This window comes from Centruroides vittatus, unplaced genomic scaffold (assembly GCF_030686945.1).
Source record: "Centruroides vittatus isolate TY-2023 unplaced genomic scaffold, ASM3068694v2 scaffold_1047, whole genome shotgun sequence".
Taxonomy (NCBI): domain Eukaryota; kingdom Metazoa; phylum Arthropoda; class Arachnida; order Scorpiones; family Buthidae; genus Centruroides; species Centruroides vittatus.
Genome location: NW_027122669.1, coordinates 223,231 through 244,415, shown reverse-complemented (window position 1 = coordinate 244,415; position 21,185 = coordinate 223,231). Strand labels below are relative to the sequence as shown.

Sequence of the window (21,185 nt, the reverse complement as noted above, 5' to 3'; positions counted from 1 at the left end):
GATTCAGCCTCAAGCTAATAAACAAATGTGAAAATATAGAACATTAGAATAAAATCATACAACAAACCATGTTTAATAATACATATTCATATTTTAGATGTTGAATTGGAAATGTTTACAACTGGATTACGCCGAACGGTAGTAATACATTGTTCGTTATAATCAAATAAGCATAATTCGTACTTTTATATTTCAGAAGCTGAAAAGCTTAAAGCATATTTTTTAAACATGCCATGTAACTATTACAAGTAATTTGATATTCTTCTTTAACTCTGTCTTGTTTTAATACTAAAAGATTTAAAACTGAACGACTTATTTAAGTAAGTTCTATTCAAAAATGAATTTCGCCCTCTGCGCGTCGGTTTTATTCGAATTATTTCGAATGAGTTCGAAAAATTTCTTTTTAAACATTGTTTATAAAAATAAGATTCGTTCTTGAAAACGCTAATGACATATTTTGTGGACTTGTAAGGAATTTAATTCAGAACTTTTAATATTAAGTTTTACAAAGTTGAGTTTGATAATCTTTATGAATAAACCATGAATCTTGATTTTACCAGAAAGATTGTTAAATAAAAACACTTCTAATAGTTTTAAAGTAAAGTCTTGTATTATAGATTAAGAATTCAAAGTTTCGCTAATAAAATTTAAATTTTATTTAATACAGTCGTTCTTACAGGTATCGGTAAACGATTAAAAAATATATATGCATTGATTAGAAAATTTCAATAGAAGAAACTGATTTAATTCTATTGGTTTATCATTCCAGTTATGATGGGAAAACGGTTCATTATTCTTGAAGTTTATATACATCGTGTATTAGTTAATAAACTGTAGACAGCAGAAACAATGTTAAAATTTTATTGTTTTTTATTCACAGCCTACAATTTATCAATTCATTATTAAAAAAAATATATATATAGAGAGATAATCTCATAAATCTATATGAAATTTATTGACTGGGGAAATTTCAAACTGAAATATGCCTTTTTTCTCAGAAGACAGTACAGAAGAATAGTTATAAAAATATTTTCGTTGAAGTTTTGACTAAAAAACATTTTTTTAAATAATTCTTTTTTCATTTATCAAAATTTCATTAGGAAAAACATTGTGCAGAATTGAGTGCAGGAAAATAAAAGTATCAGCAATTAATTAATTATAACATAAGATAATTTACATATACTAAGAAATATACGAGAATGCCAAATATTGTGATGATATTGTGTGTGAGGAATTAACTGGTTAAAGTTCAAAATATGTAAGGACGCTACATTTTGTTATTAGCACACAATTTTAATAGTAAAAAGTGCTTTCAGCCTGATTTAGGCCACCTTCTGGTTCTTTTCTATTTGAATAGAATACAATGTTTGTTACGTTTAAAATATATATACAGTAGAGCGTCGTTTATCCGAATCAATTGGGGACTGGGGTTGTTCGCATAACTGATTTTTCGGATAACCGATTATGTACGAAAAAATATATTAACCCATCCGATGTTGAAATTTTTCTCTATCGTGTGTCGCTTCGTGTCGAATTTTCGTCAATTTTAAGCCCAACGAAAATTTTTATAATAATAATTGAGGCTATTGTATCGTTAAAAATTATTTCTTTATTTTGTACAAACAAAATGAATATATTGAAAAATATAAAAACAAAAAAATTATACTTTAGAAGATAATCTAGTATCAAAAACGTTCGATTCGGCACGACACAGTCCGACTGGAAAGCTTTCGGTTAACCGACGTTTCGGTTGACCAGCTTTTGGATAAACGACGCTCTACTGTATATATATATTTATTGTAAGATTTAATTGTAACAAATGTTCTCTTCTATTCAAATGATAAAGAACCTGAAGATGATCTAAATTAGACTAAAAGTTCTCATTACTATTAAAATTATACACTGGCAACAAGTTGCAGATATTTAGTGTATTTTTTTGTTTTGTTTTTGCTTAAAAAATATTATGATGATTACTGACATGAATAATAAATTTACAATTATTACTTTTTAATTTAAACTAAAAGTGAAATGAATTAGTTTTTATATGATGTACAGATTTATATGTATTAGTTTAAATTTTGTCTGCAGTCCTATTCGAAACTGCTCAATCAACTATTTTTCTTTTAATCTGATAGGAACATAAAGGAAAAATTCGTATCATTTGGAAGTAGACTTAAAATCATTGTGCGGAATGTTAACATTTTTTTCGAATTTTAGCATTTATACAAAACTCTTTCAATTTCTTAAGCCCATGAAACTGAAAGACTATTTATTTTAATGAGAAGTGAACAAACAAGAACTTAGTAATTTGTTTACTACTAGTTTTATTATTTTTGTTATGGTCTTCTATTTTTTTCAATATAATGACTACTTTATTCAAGCATAGCTTACAAAATTAAAACTGAAATTAGCGCTTTTAATTAACTGGCGTAGCAAAGCTAGATGCTCCACAGCATGCCCAATGATACCTCAAATATTAAAACATCAAAACAAATAAATTGTATATTGAAATTTTACAAAACTCCAAATCATTACAAAGTTAAAAATAAATCAATTATAACAAATAATTTACAATAAATAAGGTTAAAAAGTAAAGTAATTGAGTTATGTAATATAGAAAAAACATGGAAGACAAAGAAACATAATTGAAACTCTTCAAAAATTTATAAGCTAGAAACAACAACAAATTGTATTACAGAGAATAATGCCAACAAAGCAATAAATCAATCACAGTTACGGGTATCAAAGAGTTAATATGTTAAGAACAATGATAAAAATTAATAGTTGAAACCTATCATCAAGAGAGATAAAGGTCAAGAAAATGCAGCAGATTACTGGTGTTAAGTACCACACTGGAAATAAACATAAATAAATATACTCCGAAGTTTCTTGATGTTTAAGTTTACCAAAAAAATTTTCATTCTAGAAACAAAGCTTGAATTTGATTTAATAAATTAATGACCTATACAGAAAATTCTGAAACATCTGTCAAAACATAATAAAATATTATGAGACAGAAAGAATGATAAATTAAAGCTCATAATAAAATAAAAAAACATTAATAGTAATAATATGTTTCTCTCCTTTCTCCCTTGTCAACCATACTCAACACGTACAGATTTTATGTTGTCTTTAAAGTTAACAAAACAATTATCTTTATAATAATCCAATACTTGCTGCCTGTTCTTCACTGGCCCTAATATTACTAATAATCAAATTTCTTGTCATTAATACATCACCAAACGATCGCCTAAATATGGGGCTACAATATGGCTAGAATGGTTCATGTTTGGGAATAATTGTATTATATACGAATCAATGAAATACTGCGTTAATTTGAATCAGCGTAAATTTGAGCATTTTTTAGGCGTCAAGCGGACCGCGTTATATTGAATCGGTGTTAAGCAAGGCAGCGTTAAGCAGAATCTTACTGTAATAACAAACTGGTAATGCTATAAAGCGGGGCCAGGGTATGTGTGTTTGCACCTTAAAATAAATAATCGAATAATAAAATTGAATTGTAATAACAAACACAGAACTGATTTCCAGTATGTATAAACAAAAACAATTTCTAACTCCTTCTGAGTTCTTCTTCAGGTGAAACTCTCTTCTGATTTCATGTTTTTTTCATATTTGAAGAAATACATACATCATCACAATTTTGCTATTGATGAAGTTAATGTTGTTGGCACTGGGTGACTGCAGTGACAGAAACAGAACCTTAGAAGACTAGACAATACCTTAAATTATAACTATGTTAATGAAAGGAAAAATGTTTATTCTTTAGAATGTTTGAAAGAAGCCTAATTTAAATATGAAAAGAGTGTGGTGTTCTATAAAAGTGAAGCAGTACGGCCCGCAAATGAAACGTACAGAAAAGGACACTGCAACGACTACAATAATAAACAATGTTCCTTTATTCCACTTAGAACAAATAAGATTTTTGTTGTTAAGGAATCCCAATTGATTTACAATTTGAGATGTGTTAATTTTCAAGCGCGTAACAATCAGTCCCTCGTAAACGTGTGACTAACCTAACTTAAATCTAGCTTAAATCTAACTTAATATTAAGGAAAAATAAGAAAGATAGGATAGCAGAAAGGTAGAAGAAATGAAGGGATGATTCACCCGGAGTTTTCTCTTTTTCGGCGGATACGTACTTTGTGCAGAACCTGGGTTTGACAATAGTGGCTTTCTTCACTATCCTTTCTTCTCTCAATTATTGGGGTTCTCCAATATGCCGGTCTCTATATTTTGGTTCTTCACTAGACTATTGCACTTCTTTCCTTTCTCGGAAATCACGATCAAGCCTCGCTCTTTTCGTCCCGTCTCTCTTCGTATCTAGTCGAAAAGTGACCCCTCTCTTAGCCACTTTTTCACCAGGCCACACTACCTGCTATTGTCCCTACCAATTGTCAGAATGGCTAATCCAGCCCCACGGCGATAACGGTCATGGAAAGTTTAAGAAAGAATAGACAAAGGAAAAAGGAGGAAATTGCAAAAATAAAATAGGATTACAACTATATACAATAAAATATCTATATACAATATGGCTGACGGTCACAAGAGTTTATAAGGATAGTCGGTAATGTGGATATGAAGCAAATAAGTAAAAAATAAAAGAGGACAGACATGTTTTGAATGAGAATAAGAAAGTTCCAATTCATTATGTAAGCAGTTCTATGAAATGTTCTGAAACAGACCTGATTTGCTTCTTTCATAATATTCAAGTCCGTAAACATAATTATTAATGACCTTAATTAAATATTGTTTATAAAGTTTATCTATTTTATTTCTTTGATTTCTTAATGGTCTGCATCCTTGCAAGAAACTATGTTATCAATTGGTCAGACTGTGGAGAATTTATCTTTATTAACCCTTTCCCTGTCGTTTGCCACGCCCCCTTATTTTGTAAAACGGCCAAGGTCAAAATAGGTAAATCAGGCAATATTATTTTAAAAATTCACCAAAAATTAAATTATTATTTGATTCATATGAAAAAAATCACATATATTTATCAATATAGTTAGTTTTAAATACGACATTTTTCAATAAAGTTTGTTTGAAAAATTTATGAGAAAAAAAAAATAATATATGATAATTGACATTCAAACTTGAAAATTTGTAACTTTTTGTCAAAATTAACATTGTCTGGTTACTTTATTCTTATTGTCACTGAGCCAGAATGACGTAGAATATTGTTCTGTACAATTTGATATTACATTTATGCACGTACGTTTATTCGTTGTGAAATTATCGCACATTATATCAAACATTTGTTTGAAATCTGAACTTTATTCTGCTTTCATCTAATATAATTAACTAATATACTTTATTCATTTCATATCAAACAAGACTATATATTTTTGTAATAAACATATGATTACCAATAGCAATAGATGTAACATTTGCTAATATTTTAGATTTAAAAAAAAATTAAAAATTAAAAATTAAAAAAAATATATAAAATATCAGAACTGAAGGTCATAACTTAAATATTTACGATATATTAACATATTATAGCTGAATAAACTTATTATAGCATAAATCAACTTATTATAGTAATATTATTGCATGAATATGCTAAAAATAAAATAAAAAAGTATCAGAAAATGAAAAATTAAGAAAAAATAACCGATAATTAAAATTTTTTAAGTCGACAAAACACCACCTGGACAAAAATATGTAGAATGAACGATAAACAAGACGATGCCGTCAAGTGCTGACATCTGTTGTCGATAAATTTTATAAAAATCGATTTTTAACAGGGTAACGATCAATCGGTACCCTGGCCGTTTTGCTAAACGAATAGGGTAACGATAGATCGGTACCCTGGCCGGGAAAGGGTTAAGTCTGTCGAAAAAACGTATTTTTCTTTGTATTCTATTTAAGATAAATCTTTGATCCCGTAAACATTCGGATTGTTTTTTTTGTCGACTATGCTCTAATAAAGTAGTTTTTTATGATTATTTACCCGAATTTTAAGGATAAAAGTTTAAAAAAGTAATTAGATAATTTTTTGGTAGAAAATGTCAATGGCAATAACTCCTTCAATATTAAAAATTAATTTCAAAGTTTGAAAAAAATAATTTATTAAAAATAAAATATCTAAATGAATTTTTCTTTCTTTATTTATATAAACATGCTTAATGCTAAATTCTGATAGTGATATTTCCATGTAATATTAGGACGAAATTGTATAAAATCATTTAGTCAGTTTTATAATATATTATTATTATTATTATTATTATTATTATACATGATACAAGTGTAAATATTAAATATTCAAGCATTATTTTCTGCATTGTGTTTTAGAAATTGACGAGTACATTTGTTTTATTTAAAAACTTAATTAAAAATTGACAAATATTACCTGCTCTTAAAGCTTCTACTCCTGGAGGTAACCATCTTTCACCAGGACAGAGTAATAAAAATATAGTATCCCTGTCCATAGTTTGAAAATAATTTTCGTCTTCTACTTCTGTACCATCGTTTTCTAAAACTATCCTTAATTCTGTCCATACACTGTAACCAAGTTTTTCTCCCCCTGTTAAACATTAAAATGTAAATCATCTTTATAATTTGACATCATTTACAGTCTTAACGTTAATATATCTGTTAATTAAAAATAAAAAAAATTTATATTAAATTAAAGGTAACTGATGAATAAAACCATACTTGCGCTAGAACTTTCTGTAATAAACAGTTATTCACAGAGAAAATGTTGTAATAATTGAAGGTTTTAGAATTTTTAAGTTAATAAAATTTCTTATTAAAAAATAGGTTAATGTAACTCTTGGTGCCAAGATGGTGGCTCGTCTCCGATTCCAGCAAGGAAACAGTGGGACGCACGTTCTAACCTAACCTAACCTATTCTAATAATTTTGTTGCTAATAATTATGGTAATTTATTAGAATAGGTTAGGTTAGGTTAGAACGTGCGTCCCACTGTTTCCTTGCTGGAATCGGAGACGGAACCGCCATCTTGGTACCAAGGATTACATTAACCAAAAAATATAGTTTCTTTTTGTAATTTTTCTCTTCTGTAGATACATTTTATCGAATTTTTACTTACGAGCGATTCCATATATGTTTTCTTAATATTGTATGCTATTCATTTTAAGAAGTCCATTTTTACTACATATTAAATATTTTTTGAGACAGATAATGTCTTGTCTTCGGGTCAAAATATATTGTCCTAATATACTATAATGGCTACTTATGTGGGAGAGAAATCAAACCTAACCAATGTTGAAAACATGTACTTATTAAAAAGACATACACAGCCTTCAAAAGTACTTGCAATTTTTAATAAGTACATGTTTTTAACGTCAGTTAGGTGTGATTTCTCTCTGGTATAACATTCCCGGTGTAAAGTGAAAATTGTTTTTGGCTGTTTACATAAATAACCCATAATATAAGTAAGTATTAACTAGAAAGTTAAAAATTAGATAAAAATTTTGTAGTTTTTCTGAAAATTCTAGCCAGAAAACTTTAATTCTTATTTGTACGTACGTAGGCGCTGTCAAATTGCCAAAAATTCAGTGGCGTAGCAAACATAACTGGCGCCCGGGACACGACACTTTATTGGCGCCCCTCCCCCCTCCAGAAACACGTATAGTTTGTCTTGGAGTCCATTTTGGCGCCTCTCTGCGAATGGTGCCCGGGGCATGATACACCCCTTGCCCCCCTCGCTACGCCACTGCAAAAATTGTCTACTATTTCTAAATTAGTATTAAATTAATTATGTCAATGTTGATAATAAGTAGACTTTCATACAGTAAAATATACTTTTATGACTTAACTGTTTCCTGAAAAATTGTTAAGCAAGCCATCACATTTCCCATAAGTTCATGTTATAATTTAAGATTGCATTCCTGAAAACAGTTTTAACCACACAATATTACACAAAGATAGCCAATAAAAAAATATAGTTATTCAAATAATCTCAACCGTACAAATAATTTTGGGTCATTCGAATTTGTATGGTCATAATTATTTGAATAAGTAAATGAATCCTTAGGACTTTATAATTCATGTAAAAAATATAGTATTTAAATACAAAATTTCATATAGTTATAATAGAAAATTTAGGTTATTTGTAAGGGTTGTAAAACAAGTAATTCTAAAGCGAAGTCTACTTTTATATTAAATTTTTAAATATCAATTGATAAGTTTCAATATGAAAGTTGCAGTGTTCAAAATACACATTCGAGACAATTTATATTTACTGATATCAATTGTTATTATTTTATTACACATAAATTGCAATACACATTTTTATTTTATAAACATAGTGATGTGCAAATAAGAAAATTTTTTCTAATTTTTGTATAGAAGAAAATAATAATAATAATAATAATTATTATTATAAATTAATGTTGTAAAAAGAAACCATCAAACAAGAAAAAAATAGTGAAAACGAAAAATGAATATTACATGTTCATACAAGGACATGTCTGTAGAAATTTCCTAGAAAGTCAGACTTCTCAGGTTGAAACAATAGATAAATTTGAGTACTTAGATCGAACATCTCCGATAGGAATCGAATTGTCCGTCGATGTTGACTCATCCAATGACCTGGGTTCCGATCTCGTTACAATTCGTAACGAGGGGAGGGACCAATTGGAAAGTGGAGGCAAGTCGGCATCGACCTATTGGAATGTCCGATCTGGGACTCAAAAGAAAATTATAAAAACCGTAAAAATAAAGGATGTGATGCTCTCAGTTATTAGTTCTCTCAGTTCTCTTGGTTCTTGGAGCTTTGGCTCGCGATCTTACGACTGGGTGTTTCCGTGATCTTCGGCGGTTGGATTACATCTCTTTTGGAAGGCCACCCGCTCCCCTGGATTTGTCACCTGTTACCTGAATCGTCCCTGCTTCCGGAACTTTCCCTTGAGAAACTGAACAGTGTGCCCCCGGGGCCATCATATTCCTGCGAAAACATCGGAGATTTACTTTTCTTGTGGACATTCGATTTCGAGAAGGGGCCCAGAAGACTCAAACGCCGCCGCTGATAAAAGTGTATCGCAGTTGTAAGCACCTTTTGTTATATAAACGGGTTACGAATGAAAGTCTGTGTCTGAGAGTTTCTTTCACTCCCACACGTTGATCGTGACCGCGCGACATTCTGACTAACGGTCGGCAAACCTCACAGTGACTGAACAGTTGTTTGTGACTATTTGCTGCATACAGAGTTTATATAGAGGTTTCATTGATTCATTACGAATCTCACTTCTATGACAATGTCTTCTATAAAAATTCTGTGTATAAAATTGCAATTTCCAATGTAAAGTGAAACTTATGACTGACATAGTTAATAGGATAATTGGAGAATTAAGAAAGGAAATCAGCTTGATGACTTTTTCTGGGAAATTAGTGAATCTTCCACTTCATAAAGAAATGATTACTGAGGGCTCATAGGCAAGTCAGTTTGAATTTGCATCTCTTGGTAAAAAAGATGGCTAGTAAAGGAGTTCAGCAGATCCTGAGTGACTACCTTAGTCAAGTCAGAAAGCGAGGCAGCTCTTGGTACGCTTGAGGAGAACCAAAGTGAAGTTTGACAGGAGGGAAATGGATGCAAGGCTCCATTTCCCTCTGAAGCTGAAATAATGATCAGATGGACAAAAGAATTTTGGATGAGGAGAAGCACTGGTTTAAATAGTTATCACACTTAGAACAAACACAAAGCTAAAGCCAAAAAAGAGATAGATGATTGATGCAAGTAGAGATTTAAGCTGAAGGTAACAAAGTTGAAATTGTAGACAAATCAAAGAAAAAATCAATGGGTGAAATTGAATTCAACATTACAATTCAAACAATAACATTGAGAGAAAGGGAGAGTGCAGGGCATCTGTTGTAGAAATGAAATTCCCAATTAATTTGACAATTTCTTTATGAACTTTCTGTGTATAAAATAGTGACTGAACACCTACCTGTTCATGATTTGCTTACAAGTGAAAATTAAAAATAATAATTATCAAATAATACAACTATAGAAAATACAACTTTAAACATCTAATGTACACAAGTGTTAATAGAGAGAAAATTTCTGGATTTAATCTTTAATATTAGGAATTGTTCATCAACTATATGTACGTTGCATTCAACTTTAAGTGTAAACTGCCTTCTACAGTATAAAGCCTTGTATTCAGCATAAATCTTTGTTCTATTCTTCTCCATGTTCAAGTGTCTAGATAAATGAAATAGCTGGCAAACCTTTCCACTAAAATTTTTTATTAATTATTTGGCAAATGCATTTTGGATGACCACCCCTCTTCAGTGCCATTAATTATAATCTGTGTAACTCTGTCTGCGTACAAATTCACTGCCTTTGGCCACTAACTCTTACAACACACAAGTGAAATTTTTCCATTGACAAATTAGCACTCTCCAATCTGTAGTTACTCTAAAAACTGGTGTGTGTTGATCTGTCAATGGAAAAATTCCCTATCCAATCTAAGTGGAAGGACTGGTAGTATCCAAAAAAGACCTAGGGATATGAGGAGGAAAAGAAATGAGTGAGGGACTCTGGAGGAAGAGAAGCATGTGTGGAGAGCATAGAAAGAAAAGTGCTGTGGACTGTGAGTGAACCTAGAAAGAAAAGGTGGAACTCAGGAGATTCTAAGATTGTGAGTGGCAATTGAGAAAGAATCACAGAGAACTGCTGAAAAATATAAGATTTGAACATTAATGTATGATTGACGATTTTATGATTCTTGGGATCATTATGAACAGATGCTCTAGCTCCATTACTGAGCTGAGCATACTATTGTTAATTGAGATTCCCTTACTATGTCAGTTCTACACAAGATTATCAAGTTTATATCCAAAAAATAGAAAATCCATTGGTTCATTGCTTGTTATATGTGTATGATGTCATTATTCATTGCATTAGTTATTGTATAAATTCTTATCCTTGTCAAAATCTTATTGGGCTCCAAGAACAATAGATCAACCCAACACATGTGACTGATGTTTTACACCTATCACTCGGTTCTACCATTCTTTTGCTGTTATTTTCTATATATAGAAAACATATATATATATATATTTATTAATTTATAATGACTTTGTTCTTCTTCCCCCACAATATATTAATCAAACTGCTCTAAACCAGAAACACAATGTGATTTAGATAAGTTTGCTATTCACAAGCAAAATCTTGGAACCATTTACAATTAACAAAAATTGCATTCAAATGTATTTGACACCTCTTTCCCATTGTGGTTTCAGTTCTGTTATGTAGTATCAGAAGTTTCAACTTTACATTTACTTTTGCACAATTCACACATTATACATATATAACTTTTTTCCCACCTTCTTCATATCCATGTTATAACATTCTATTTTCATTTTATCTTAATAACTGTTTCTCAAAGGTCTGCAGTGTAAACTTGCTTATAATTTTTACACTATTACTTTTACTTTCCAATGCACTTTGTAATAAAAATATTCAATGTGTGCATTGATAGTTAGAATTACTATTGTGCATCCAAGAGTTAATATAAAAATCTGCATACAGGTATACCTCGTCTTACGTCGGTAATTGGTTCCAGGAGAGGCGACGTAAGTCGAATTTACTTGTGTAGTTATGACGTAAGTCGTAGTTTTGACTTACGTCGTAACTAAATGCCAATAATGGAGGAAATGCCAATAATGAGCACTTAAAGACCGCTAAATAAGACGACAACACAGGAACACAGATGTTTTTCATGTTTCGTTCTCTAAGATTTATGATGATATATTAACATTTACTGTAAATATACATATTTTAATATGATTTTATGTGCTTTTAACGCTTTTCTAGTGATATTACGACTTCAATGTTTGTGGCGGACGGATTTAAAGTCGAATAAACTAATTTAAACTTGATTTTTATTTTTCCATATAGTTTTTTGACAAACAACATATAATCGGGAACAACGTAACTCGAGGTATACCTGTAATATTAAGTGCCACATGAAGTAATACTTACGCACACTTTCCCTCTTAAATTGAAAAGAAGAGATATAAGAAAACAGCATTATGTACCAAAATCTTATGTACTGAATATTCACAAATCAGAATCACACTGAACTTTGATACATATTATTGTTACTTTTTTTATAATACTATAATTACATGTATGACAAATTCTTAGAATTGTATACAGTTTTAAGAATTTATCATATGTAGTTTTTCACAAAGCTACAATACTTCATTGATTATTATCATAATTTTGTGTGGATAACATGTCTAAACTTTCAAAAGCAAAAATAAAACCTTCAATATAACCCACCATACCATATGCTTTTAGAGTGGTTGCCAAAAGCAAAATAATTATGAGTATAGTTTAGAAGTTGCCATCTCAAGCATTAAAGTATTAATTTTTCTGTTTCATTTCTGTTAACAAATCATTGTAGATATACATAAACAACTGAGCCCAAATATTCTATAACAATCATATTAATTTCCAGATTATAACAAACAAACTCAAATAATCTTTAAAATGCAGCAAAAAATTTAACAACAAACGTTTTCAGACATTTTTAAGACTGTTCCTCAAATAGAACAAGTAACAGAATGCAATGGCAGTTTTGACAATAATAAGTAAAGGATTACATAAAAATTAAATCAATAAATACAAAATAAAACATTAAAATTAATTACAGACAAACTACATTAAACAATGAATACACATCTATTAAATGGAATGTAAACAGTCCATGCCGTAGCTATCACAAGGCTTCACCTCATTTACGTAGAGGGTATACAAAAAAGGACCTCCAAGCTGCTGACAGGGAGTTAACGTCTTTATAATTTATAGTATGTCCCGTACACATCACTTTTTAAATATAAAATGCTTGGTGATTACCTATTTTTGGATAATTTGAGCTCTGTGCCATTCAATGCTTGTAGAACCTTGATTGGCAATAGCATAAACTACTAATGCAGTGGCTGGGTTAGATTTCCTGATGTCATCCTGGTGTTATTTTAAGTGTTGTTACATGGATTTCAGGATGGCTCCTACAAGGCAGAGATTATGTGTGACTTTCTGGTCCATTCACGGTATGGTGTAAACACCTGGAACCAGTGCCAGGTCGAGGAAATCCTTATTGTTTTTTAACAATCTATAAACAATAGGGTTTCTCCTGTAGGTGATGCTGTGACCAATGGTGTTGCCTATCTCCTTAAAGATGTTCCATAGGGAGGCAGCATGGTCAACAATTAGGCATTCAGTCTGTGAAATTCCTGGGACATTCCTCTGATTTTTGTTGGATCACATCAATGAAGGTTTTAATAGTCCTACATTTATAAACAAATCTTACATCAAGAGAAAAGATGTAATCTAATTCCTTGTTTCTATCATGGATGTCCATGCAGTGTGTGTGGGCTCTCCTGATCAATGCCCTGAATGCTGCCAGTTTATAGTTGAGTGAGTGGGTCATGGGAAGTCCAAGGAATGAAAAATGGATTATAGGAAGGCTTCCTGTAAATGCTCATGAAGATGATGCCATTTCTGAGAGTGAGTATAATATCCAGAAAATGAGCTTCCTCTATGACTTTCCTGCTCCAAATCCAGAATAAGTCTGTATGGGTTGTTATTAATGCCATGTATAAAATTTCAGATAATGGAATGTTTCTTCCAAATGATGAGAACATTGTCTATGTATCTAGTATATAGATGAATGTTAGAAACATACTTTGGCAGGAAGGATCTAAGGACCATTTCACAAAGTATCCCCAGCAGTGTATGCTATCACCAATCAAGGTTTTAAAGCATTGAATGGGACAGAGCTCAAATCATCCAAAAATAGGGAATCACCGAAACATACCCGGCATGCAGAAGCATTTCATATTTAAAAAGTGATGTGTACGGGACATTCTATCAATTATAAAGTTGTTATCTCCCTGTTAGCAGCTTGGAAGACCTTTTTTGTATACCCTCTACGTAAATGAAGTGAAGCCTTGTGATGGCTGTGGCCGTCAGCCATATTGTTTTCTTGTATATTTTTGTTTAATTCATAAGTTGTAAATACATATATATATATATATATATATATATTTTCTATCTTCCTTCTTCCTTCATTCCATTCTCTTATTTCCGTTCCTTTCTCCTTTGTCTAAACAACCTGACCATTATTGCTGGAGGGCAGGATTACCCCTCCTAAGTAAGAACAAAAGAAGGCGAGGATGCCCTGAAGGCTAAGTGGTGAACAAGGGACACTTTTCTACTGGACCTCGAGAAGGACGGAAGTGTGAGCCAGCGATCGACCAGGAACGGGAAAAGTCGAAAGATGGCTACAGGACCGTCGAGGCCAAGGGAAAATAGACACAAAACCGAGGGAATCAAAAGACGTTGAGGGCAGACAGCCGAACAAGGAAAAGGAGAGAAAAACAACTGCCATTGCGAAAATACACTCCAGCGAAAACACCGATCATCGTAGACCCGAGTACCTTCCATCTAATTCTATCTACTTTCGTTCTTTCCTAAATCTATCTGTTTCCCCTTTCCTTTTTAGTTTTAAGGTAGATATAAGTTTAGTTTTAAGTCGGGTGTAAAAAGTTTGTGTTACGAGCGCGGGTGTGATTCTTTGTACGTGGCGACCCCTTCCTCAGTGAAGTTATTCCAGTTGGGATCATTTGTAAATTAGAAAAGGAAAGAACCGTGTTCCGGAAGGGAAATAAAAAGACTTTTAATTGTGTATCAGTCTCTGTGTTCATACTTGTAACGTGCATTCACGGGTTTACAAGCCCTTCTCAACGAACAACCACATGGCTACAGCATGGACTGTTTACATTCCATTTAATAGATGTGTATTCATTGTTTAATAGTAGTTTGTCTGTAATTAATTTTAATGTTTTATTTTGTATTTATTGATTTAATTTTTATGTAATCCTTTACTTATTATTTATATGTTACATTCATTTTGAATATTTTTCAAATTTATAACAGTTGTTTTACAATATGTTAATGTTCAGATGATAAATATTTGAATTTATATTCTAGAATATTATCATCAAAACTGCATTTCTATATATATATATGTTAATGCAAAACTGACATCTGTTTTGTATTAATTCAACTAGCACTTGTATAAATATTAAAATATTAAATAACTTTCAATCTGAGCATGTTAGCAAAGACAATAGTTTAGTACAGCAACGTAAGTGGAATTTAAATATTTTCTTTTCTAACAAAAATTTGAAGACACCCTAAATGTATGGTACAATACATAACAGGGAAGCAACATAGGTGGGCACAGCCCCCCAGTTAACCTGGTGCCCCTCCCCAAAAAATTACAGCCTCTACTAGGCCCCCCATAACAAAACCCTGGCTATGCCAATGGGAAGTGGCTACTGAGAAATTCATCTAATAATTACTGGTCTCCCCTATAACTTATTACAGTTGTTTATGAACTATTCCAATTATGTAATTTAAGTTTAAAAGTATACAAATACAATTTATTATTTTTATTTTATGACTAATGAATTTTTGACACAGTAATGATAAAACAATTTAGTGTGAATCAACTTTAACTCATGATTAGAATTTAAAATTGGAATATAAACCACTCCATTACATAACCTGCTTCCCCCTTCAGAGTATCTTTCAAACACAGATAACCTGTGGGTTATACATACAAAATTATGGTAAATTATTTATCAGTAAGACAGATTTTGATTTATACATTACATTATACAAATTTATCATTCTACTTTCTAATCCTTTTGATACCCCGGGATGCTAAATCAACGCAATCTCTAACCTATTGACCGGAGTAAAACTTTTGTTCTAAAAATTTGCTAGCGTTTTCGTCACCCCTTCCGGGCACTTCCTCAGGCTTTCGATAAAAGACCGTTGCGAGCTGTATACAACCTTCAAAGCTTCCATTCGGAGGTGTTCGATTATCTTCTTGCCCAATTGCATGCGTTACCCCGTACTATAAATCTTCCACCCGTATAACTGCTTGTCCTCCTACCGGTAAACATCGGAGACAATAAATAAATAAAATCACCCGCAGTCCTCCATTAAGAATTGCCACGCCTTAGAAAGGGACATTTCTTCTTTAAAGTTGATGCTCTTATTTTTGCACTGCGCTTTAAAAAATTTCCATGGCCTCTAAAATTTTAAGGTGGTCCTGATTCGGGGTGGAAAGAATGATACGCACCCTATCAAACTCCGCTGTGATGTCAGGGTCTGTTGCGTAAGTCGACAGTGCTGTCATGAAATTATTCTGTACTATGTCTGATTTATGCTCCTTTAACTGCATTTCCAAGGATCGTTTTGTTGCACCCACATACACCATCTTCTTGTTAAGTCTCATCTATAACCGGGACTTTATATACACCCGGTAACTTGTTAGGGTTCGGACGATCTTTCCCGTTTCTCAGTATGCTAAACACGGTCGGACACCTCCTGACGCAACCCTAATCTCCCATTTCCTAGCAACGGCGTTGTATACTACCTTTAACATTGAGTTAAAAGTTACCGGGACAATGATGATGTTCTCTTGCCTCCCCTTATCTCTCCTAACAACCCTGTCCCCCTCTCGTGGGTGTTGCTGCTTATACTTCCTGACGAGGTTACGTATAAGGTTGGTGTATCCATACCCTTTTTGCTACTTTTTCTATATAACCTATTTCTTGTCTTAATGCCTGCGTAGTAAACGAAAGAGTGTACGCTCTCCTGATTAATGCTCGGAATGCCGCTACCTTATACTGAAAGGGATTGCAAGATTCTCTAGGAATGTACGTTGCGACAGCCGTCAGCTTCCTATACACCGCCGTATTAATGCTCGAATCATCGAACATTATGTCTATGTCCAAAAAGTGGATCTTATTTTGGCTGTGTTGCTCAACTTCCACTACGAGCCCATACAGGTTGTCGTTTAACTCGCGTATAAAGCACTCTAGGTTATATAGAAAAAGTAGCAAAAAGGGTATGGATACACCAACCTTATACGTAACCTCGTCAGGAAGTATAAGCAGCAACACCCACGAGAGGGGGACAGGGTTGTTAGGAGAGATAAGGGGAGGCAAGAGAACATCATCATTGTCCCGGTAACTTTTAACTCAATGTTAAAGGTAGTATACAACGCCGTTGCTAGGAAATGGGAGATTAGGGTTGCGTCAGGAGGTGTCCGACCGTGTTTAGCATACTGAGAAACGGGAAAGATCGTCCGAACCCTAACAAGTTACCGGGTGTATATAAAGTCCCGGTTATAGATGAGACTTAACAAGAAGATGGTGTATGTGGGTGCAACAAAACGATCCTTGGAAATGCAGTTAAAGGAGCATAAATCAGACATAGTACAGAATAATTTCATGACAGCACTGTCGACTTACGCAACAGACCCTGACATCACAGCGGAGTTTGATAGGGTGCGTATCATTCTTTCCACCCCGAATCAGGACCACCTTAAAATTTTAGAGGCCATGGAAATTTTTAAAGCGCAGTGCAAAAATAAGAGCATCAACTTTAAAGAAGAAATGTCCCTTTCTAAGGCGTGGCAATTCTTAATGGAGGACTGCGGGTGATTTTATTTATTTATTGTCTCCGATGTTTACCGGTAGGAGGACAAGCAGTTATACGGGTGGAAGATTTATAGTACGGGGTAACGCATGCAATTGGGCAAGAAGATAATCGAACACCTCCGAATGGAAGCTTTGAAGGTTGTATACAGCTCGCAACGGTCTTTTATCGAAAGCCTGAGGAAGTGCCCGGAAGGGGTGACGAAAACGCTAGCAAATTTTTAGAACAAAATTTTTACTCCGGTCAATAGGTTAGAGATTGCGTTGATTTAGCATCCCGGGGTATCAAAAGGATTAGAAAGTAGAATGATAAATTTGATATAATATCATAAGCAAGAAGTTTGTTTTACTTGAATTGCCAGTTTGTGTTTAAAAATTGTAAATAAACATTTCTTCTTGACAAAAGTACAATTTCTGAATTATACATTTAGTTATAATTCAGTTATACAACAGATTTTGTTCTTAATACTATACAAAGTTAATAGTGAATAAAATTTTATTTGTCAAATGGGTTAATGTTACCTATGGTAGCGAACATGGTGGCTCATCTCTGAAACAGTGGGGACGCACGTTCTAACCTAACCTAACCCATTCTAATAAATTATCCCTATTCTAATAATTTGGTTGGCAATAATTACGGTAATTTATTAGAATAGGTAGGTTAGGTTAGGTTAGAACGTGCATCTCCACTGTTTCAGAGACAAGCCGCCACGTTCGCTACCATAGGTAACATTAACCGTCAAATGTATATAATAACAAGTTAATAGAGTCGAAAACAATATAATGAATTCAAGACAACTACTGGCAGTTAAAATTTTATTTTTAAAGAATTTCTACATATCAGTAAACATGGAAAACATACTCACTTTACAGATGGTAGAACTATAATGATACAGTATTTCATAAATTAAATATAAAAATCCAACTTACCTAAAAATAAACAAATTAAATATTTTTAATAACAAAAACTTTTAGAGTCAAAAATATATTACATATTACATATATATAAAGAAAAAATTTAAACTGGTTAATATTACATTTATATAATATTTTCATTGAATGACACACAAAGTAAATCATAAAAAAATGCTTTGTGATTTATATTTACTTTATTTTGACACACTTCTAAAAGAATAATTTAAATAATAATAAAAATATACAAGTTATTCCATAAGTCTGGAACAATAGGAGTTATGTTGGTTTTTGTTTATTCTTTACAGGTAAAGAAAGATACTGAGTGAGATGGAATATATTAAGGTTATTTTGACGGTGAAAACCTTCAGTCAGCTTGAAGTTGCCAAAGAGTTTAACAGGCTGCATCCAGATTTCCCACTAATCAAATATTGCAGTATGGATTCGGCTTGTTAAACTCTTTGTCAACTTCTCTCTGACTGTGCGTTTCCATCATCAAAATAAGTTGAATTTGTTCCTCTCCTTAATCAACACCATGTCATCAGAACCCGTAAAACAACAAAGATCAATGTAACTCCTGTGGTTTCAGACCCATAAGAGAGGACCCCCCCACATATTTCTTTTCTATAAACAAAACATTTTCAATAAATGTAAGAATCTTTCATTAAATATAATAACAACAACTTTTATAATATCACAAACTATCTACAGATTGGTGTTGCTGTACAATATACACTCGAGAACCCTTGTTTAACCCCAGTATAGCGCGTGCGTAGAAACGGGCTAACATTTTTGATTCTTCTCTTCTTGAATCTTTTAGCAAATCCAGTTTTTCTTGGAAAATTACTAATCTAGAATGAACATATTAACAAGTTCCAAATGTCTATACTTTTTATGGAATATTTAACAAACTTTTAAATTTAAAATTATCGTACTGTGCATTCTTCTTGTAGAACATTCTGATTAAATGAATTAGACAAGAGCTTGTGCGTAGTGGTCGAAAAGTTAAATGTAACTTTTGCACTTGTCGATACGGTCATTTTGGATTCATAATTTTCCAAGAAAAACTGGACCCGAAGAAGATTGAAAAGAGAAGGATCGAAAATGTTAGTCCATTTCTACATGCACATTACATTGGGGTTAAACAAAGGTTCTCAAGTGTATATTAACTTATGTAATGTTGTTAGAGTAACCTATAGATAAATCATCGGTTATGCAAAAATATTAATTAATGTAAGATTTAAATAGAGTAAGTTACATGGGTTTCAAGATTTTGTTGATGCACTTATAATTAACACATCATCAAGTGTACAAACAGATCTCGTTCAAATTATTATTTGTTCATCTGATGACAATGTGTTAATTATAGAAAGTGTTTGCAATGAAATCTTATAAAAAAAATAAAAAAAAGTGTATCTTGTGATTCAATTGTGAATTATAACATTATATTCAATTATAACATTATAACATTCAATTGTGAATTATAACACGGGGTTTTGGAATTTACAAGTTATCATTTACATAGACTTTTTGTCTTATGGTTCTGTAATTAATAGTAGATATTGTTACAGATCTCTGTGACATATCCACAATGTATTGAAAATAAATATCCTAATTTCATCAAAAAAGTGTACTTTTACTTAACAACAAATGTACGTTAACACATCACTGCAGTCGTCATTGATAAACACATTTGTAACTTCCACATTCATTATCAGAGCCTGCCTGTCCTTAGTGATTGATAAAATCTAAATAAGGAGACGACTGATTTGGTAACGCTAACAATTATTTTATTCATGACACACACACACACACAAACACACACAGAGTGAAGAATGGAGAAGAAAGAGAGCTTTGGAAAGCCCGTCTATTGTATATATAGAGCTTGTGTGCCCTCTGGTGGCTTAAGCTTTACAATCCTTAATGGCGATTTCTATCTTTTGGTCCCCGAAAGATTTTCGAATTGATCAGCATTTACAACAGATACATATGCATGTCATCTTAAATCATTTTATCTTATATTTTGATGTTTGCATTTCATATTAATGCATATTGATCTGTATCTACTATATATATAGTTGCAGAATATCTAACCAAATATATAGTATATTTTAATTTAGTAAATTCACACTGAAAATTCCTAGTATTTAACGTTAAAACAAAAACGAAACAAAAATCATTCAACCTAATTTTGTTTTATTCTTTATGTAATTACCTGATGAATCCTGAAGAAAAATCTTTTTGATTATGACACTTTATCTTATAGGAATACATTAGCGAGGTTGAGGCCAAAGTTTTAAATGCGAAAAACGTGCACGTCAGACGCTCGGCACTGCTTTCCTGTAAGCCTAGAAGTTTGATAATGGCATTTGGAATGCCGAGCATGATTCCACTGGCTTTCCAAACACCATTGTCAAACTTCTAGGCTTACAGGAAAGCGGCGCCGAACGTCCGACGTACACGTTTTCGCATTTAAAACTTCGGCTTCAACCTCGCTATTATGCTATTGGAATGTGATCCTTTGAATGCCACGAAACTAGAAACTATTGATATTTATAAATGAAAATTTAAAGGCTTGTGTATAAACCACTGAAATGCAGATACCATCATTTTATATGTATTTATTTATCATCACAGGATATACTTACTAATTACTTAATTCATTTTTGTTATTGTGTTGTAATTAAACTTTTAGCAATATTATCCTTTTAACTAGTTAAAAAATATTCATTTGTTAGAGATGGATTAAAAACATAA

The 21,185-nt window shown here is 32.1% G+C and overlaps 1 protein-coding gene across 5 annotated transcripts in view; it reads right to left on the bottom strand.

The window, feature by feature from the left end:
* The window catches only part of Drep2 (DNA fragmentation factor-related protein 2), a 125,930-nt gene that overhangs the window by 14,549 nt on the left and 90,196 nt on the right, over positions 1-21,185 (bottom strand). For 4 of the 5 annotated variants that reach the window (XM_067284006.1, XM_067284008.1, XM_067284007.1 and 1 more), the window contains one exon: positions 6,374-6,547. In XM_067284006.1, coding sequence (XP_067140107.1) covers positions 6,374-6,547 — 174 coding nt within the window. Of the gene's footprint in view, positions 1-6,373; positions 6,548-18,382; positions 18,447-21,185 lie in introns of all 5 variants that reach the window. The other variant, XM_067284010.1, reaches the window with a different exon arrangement.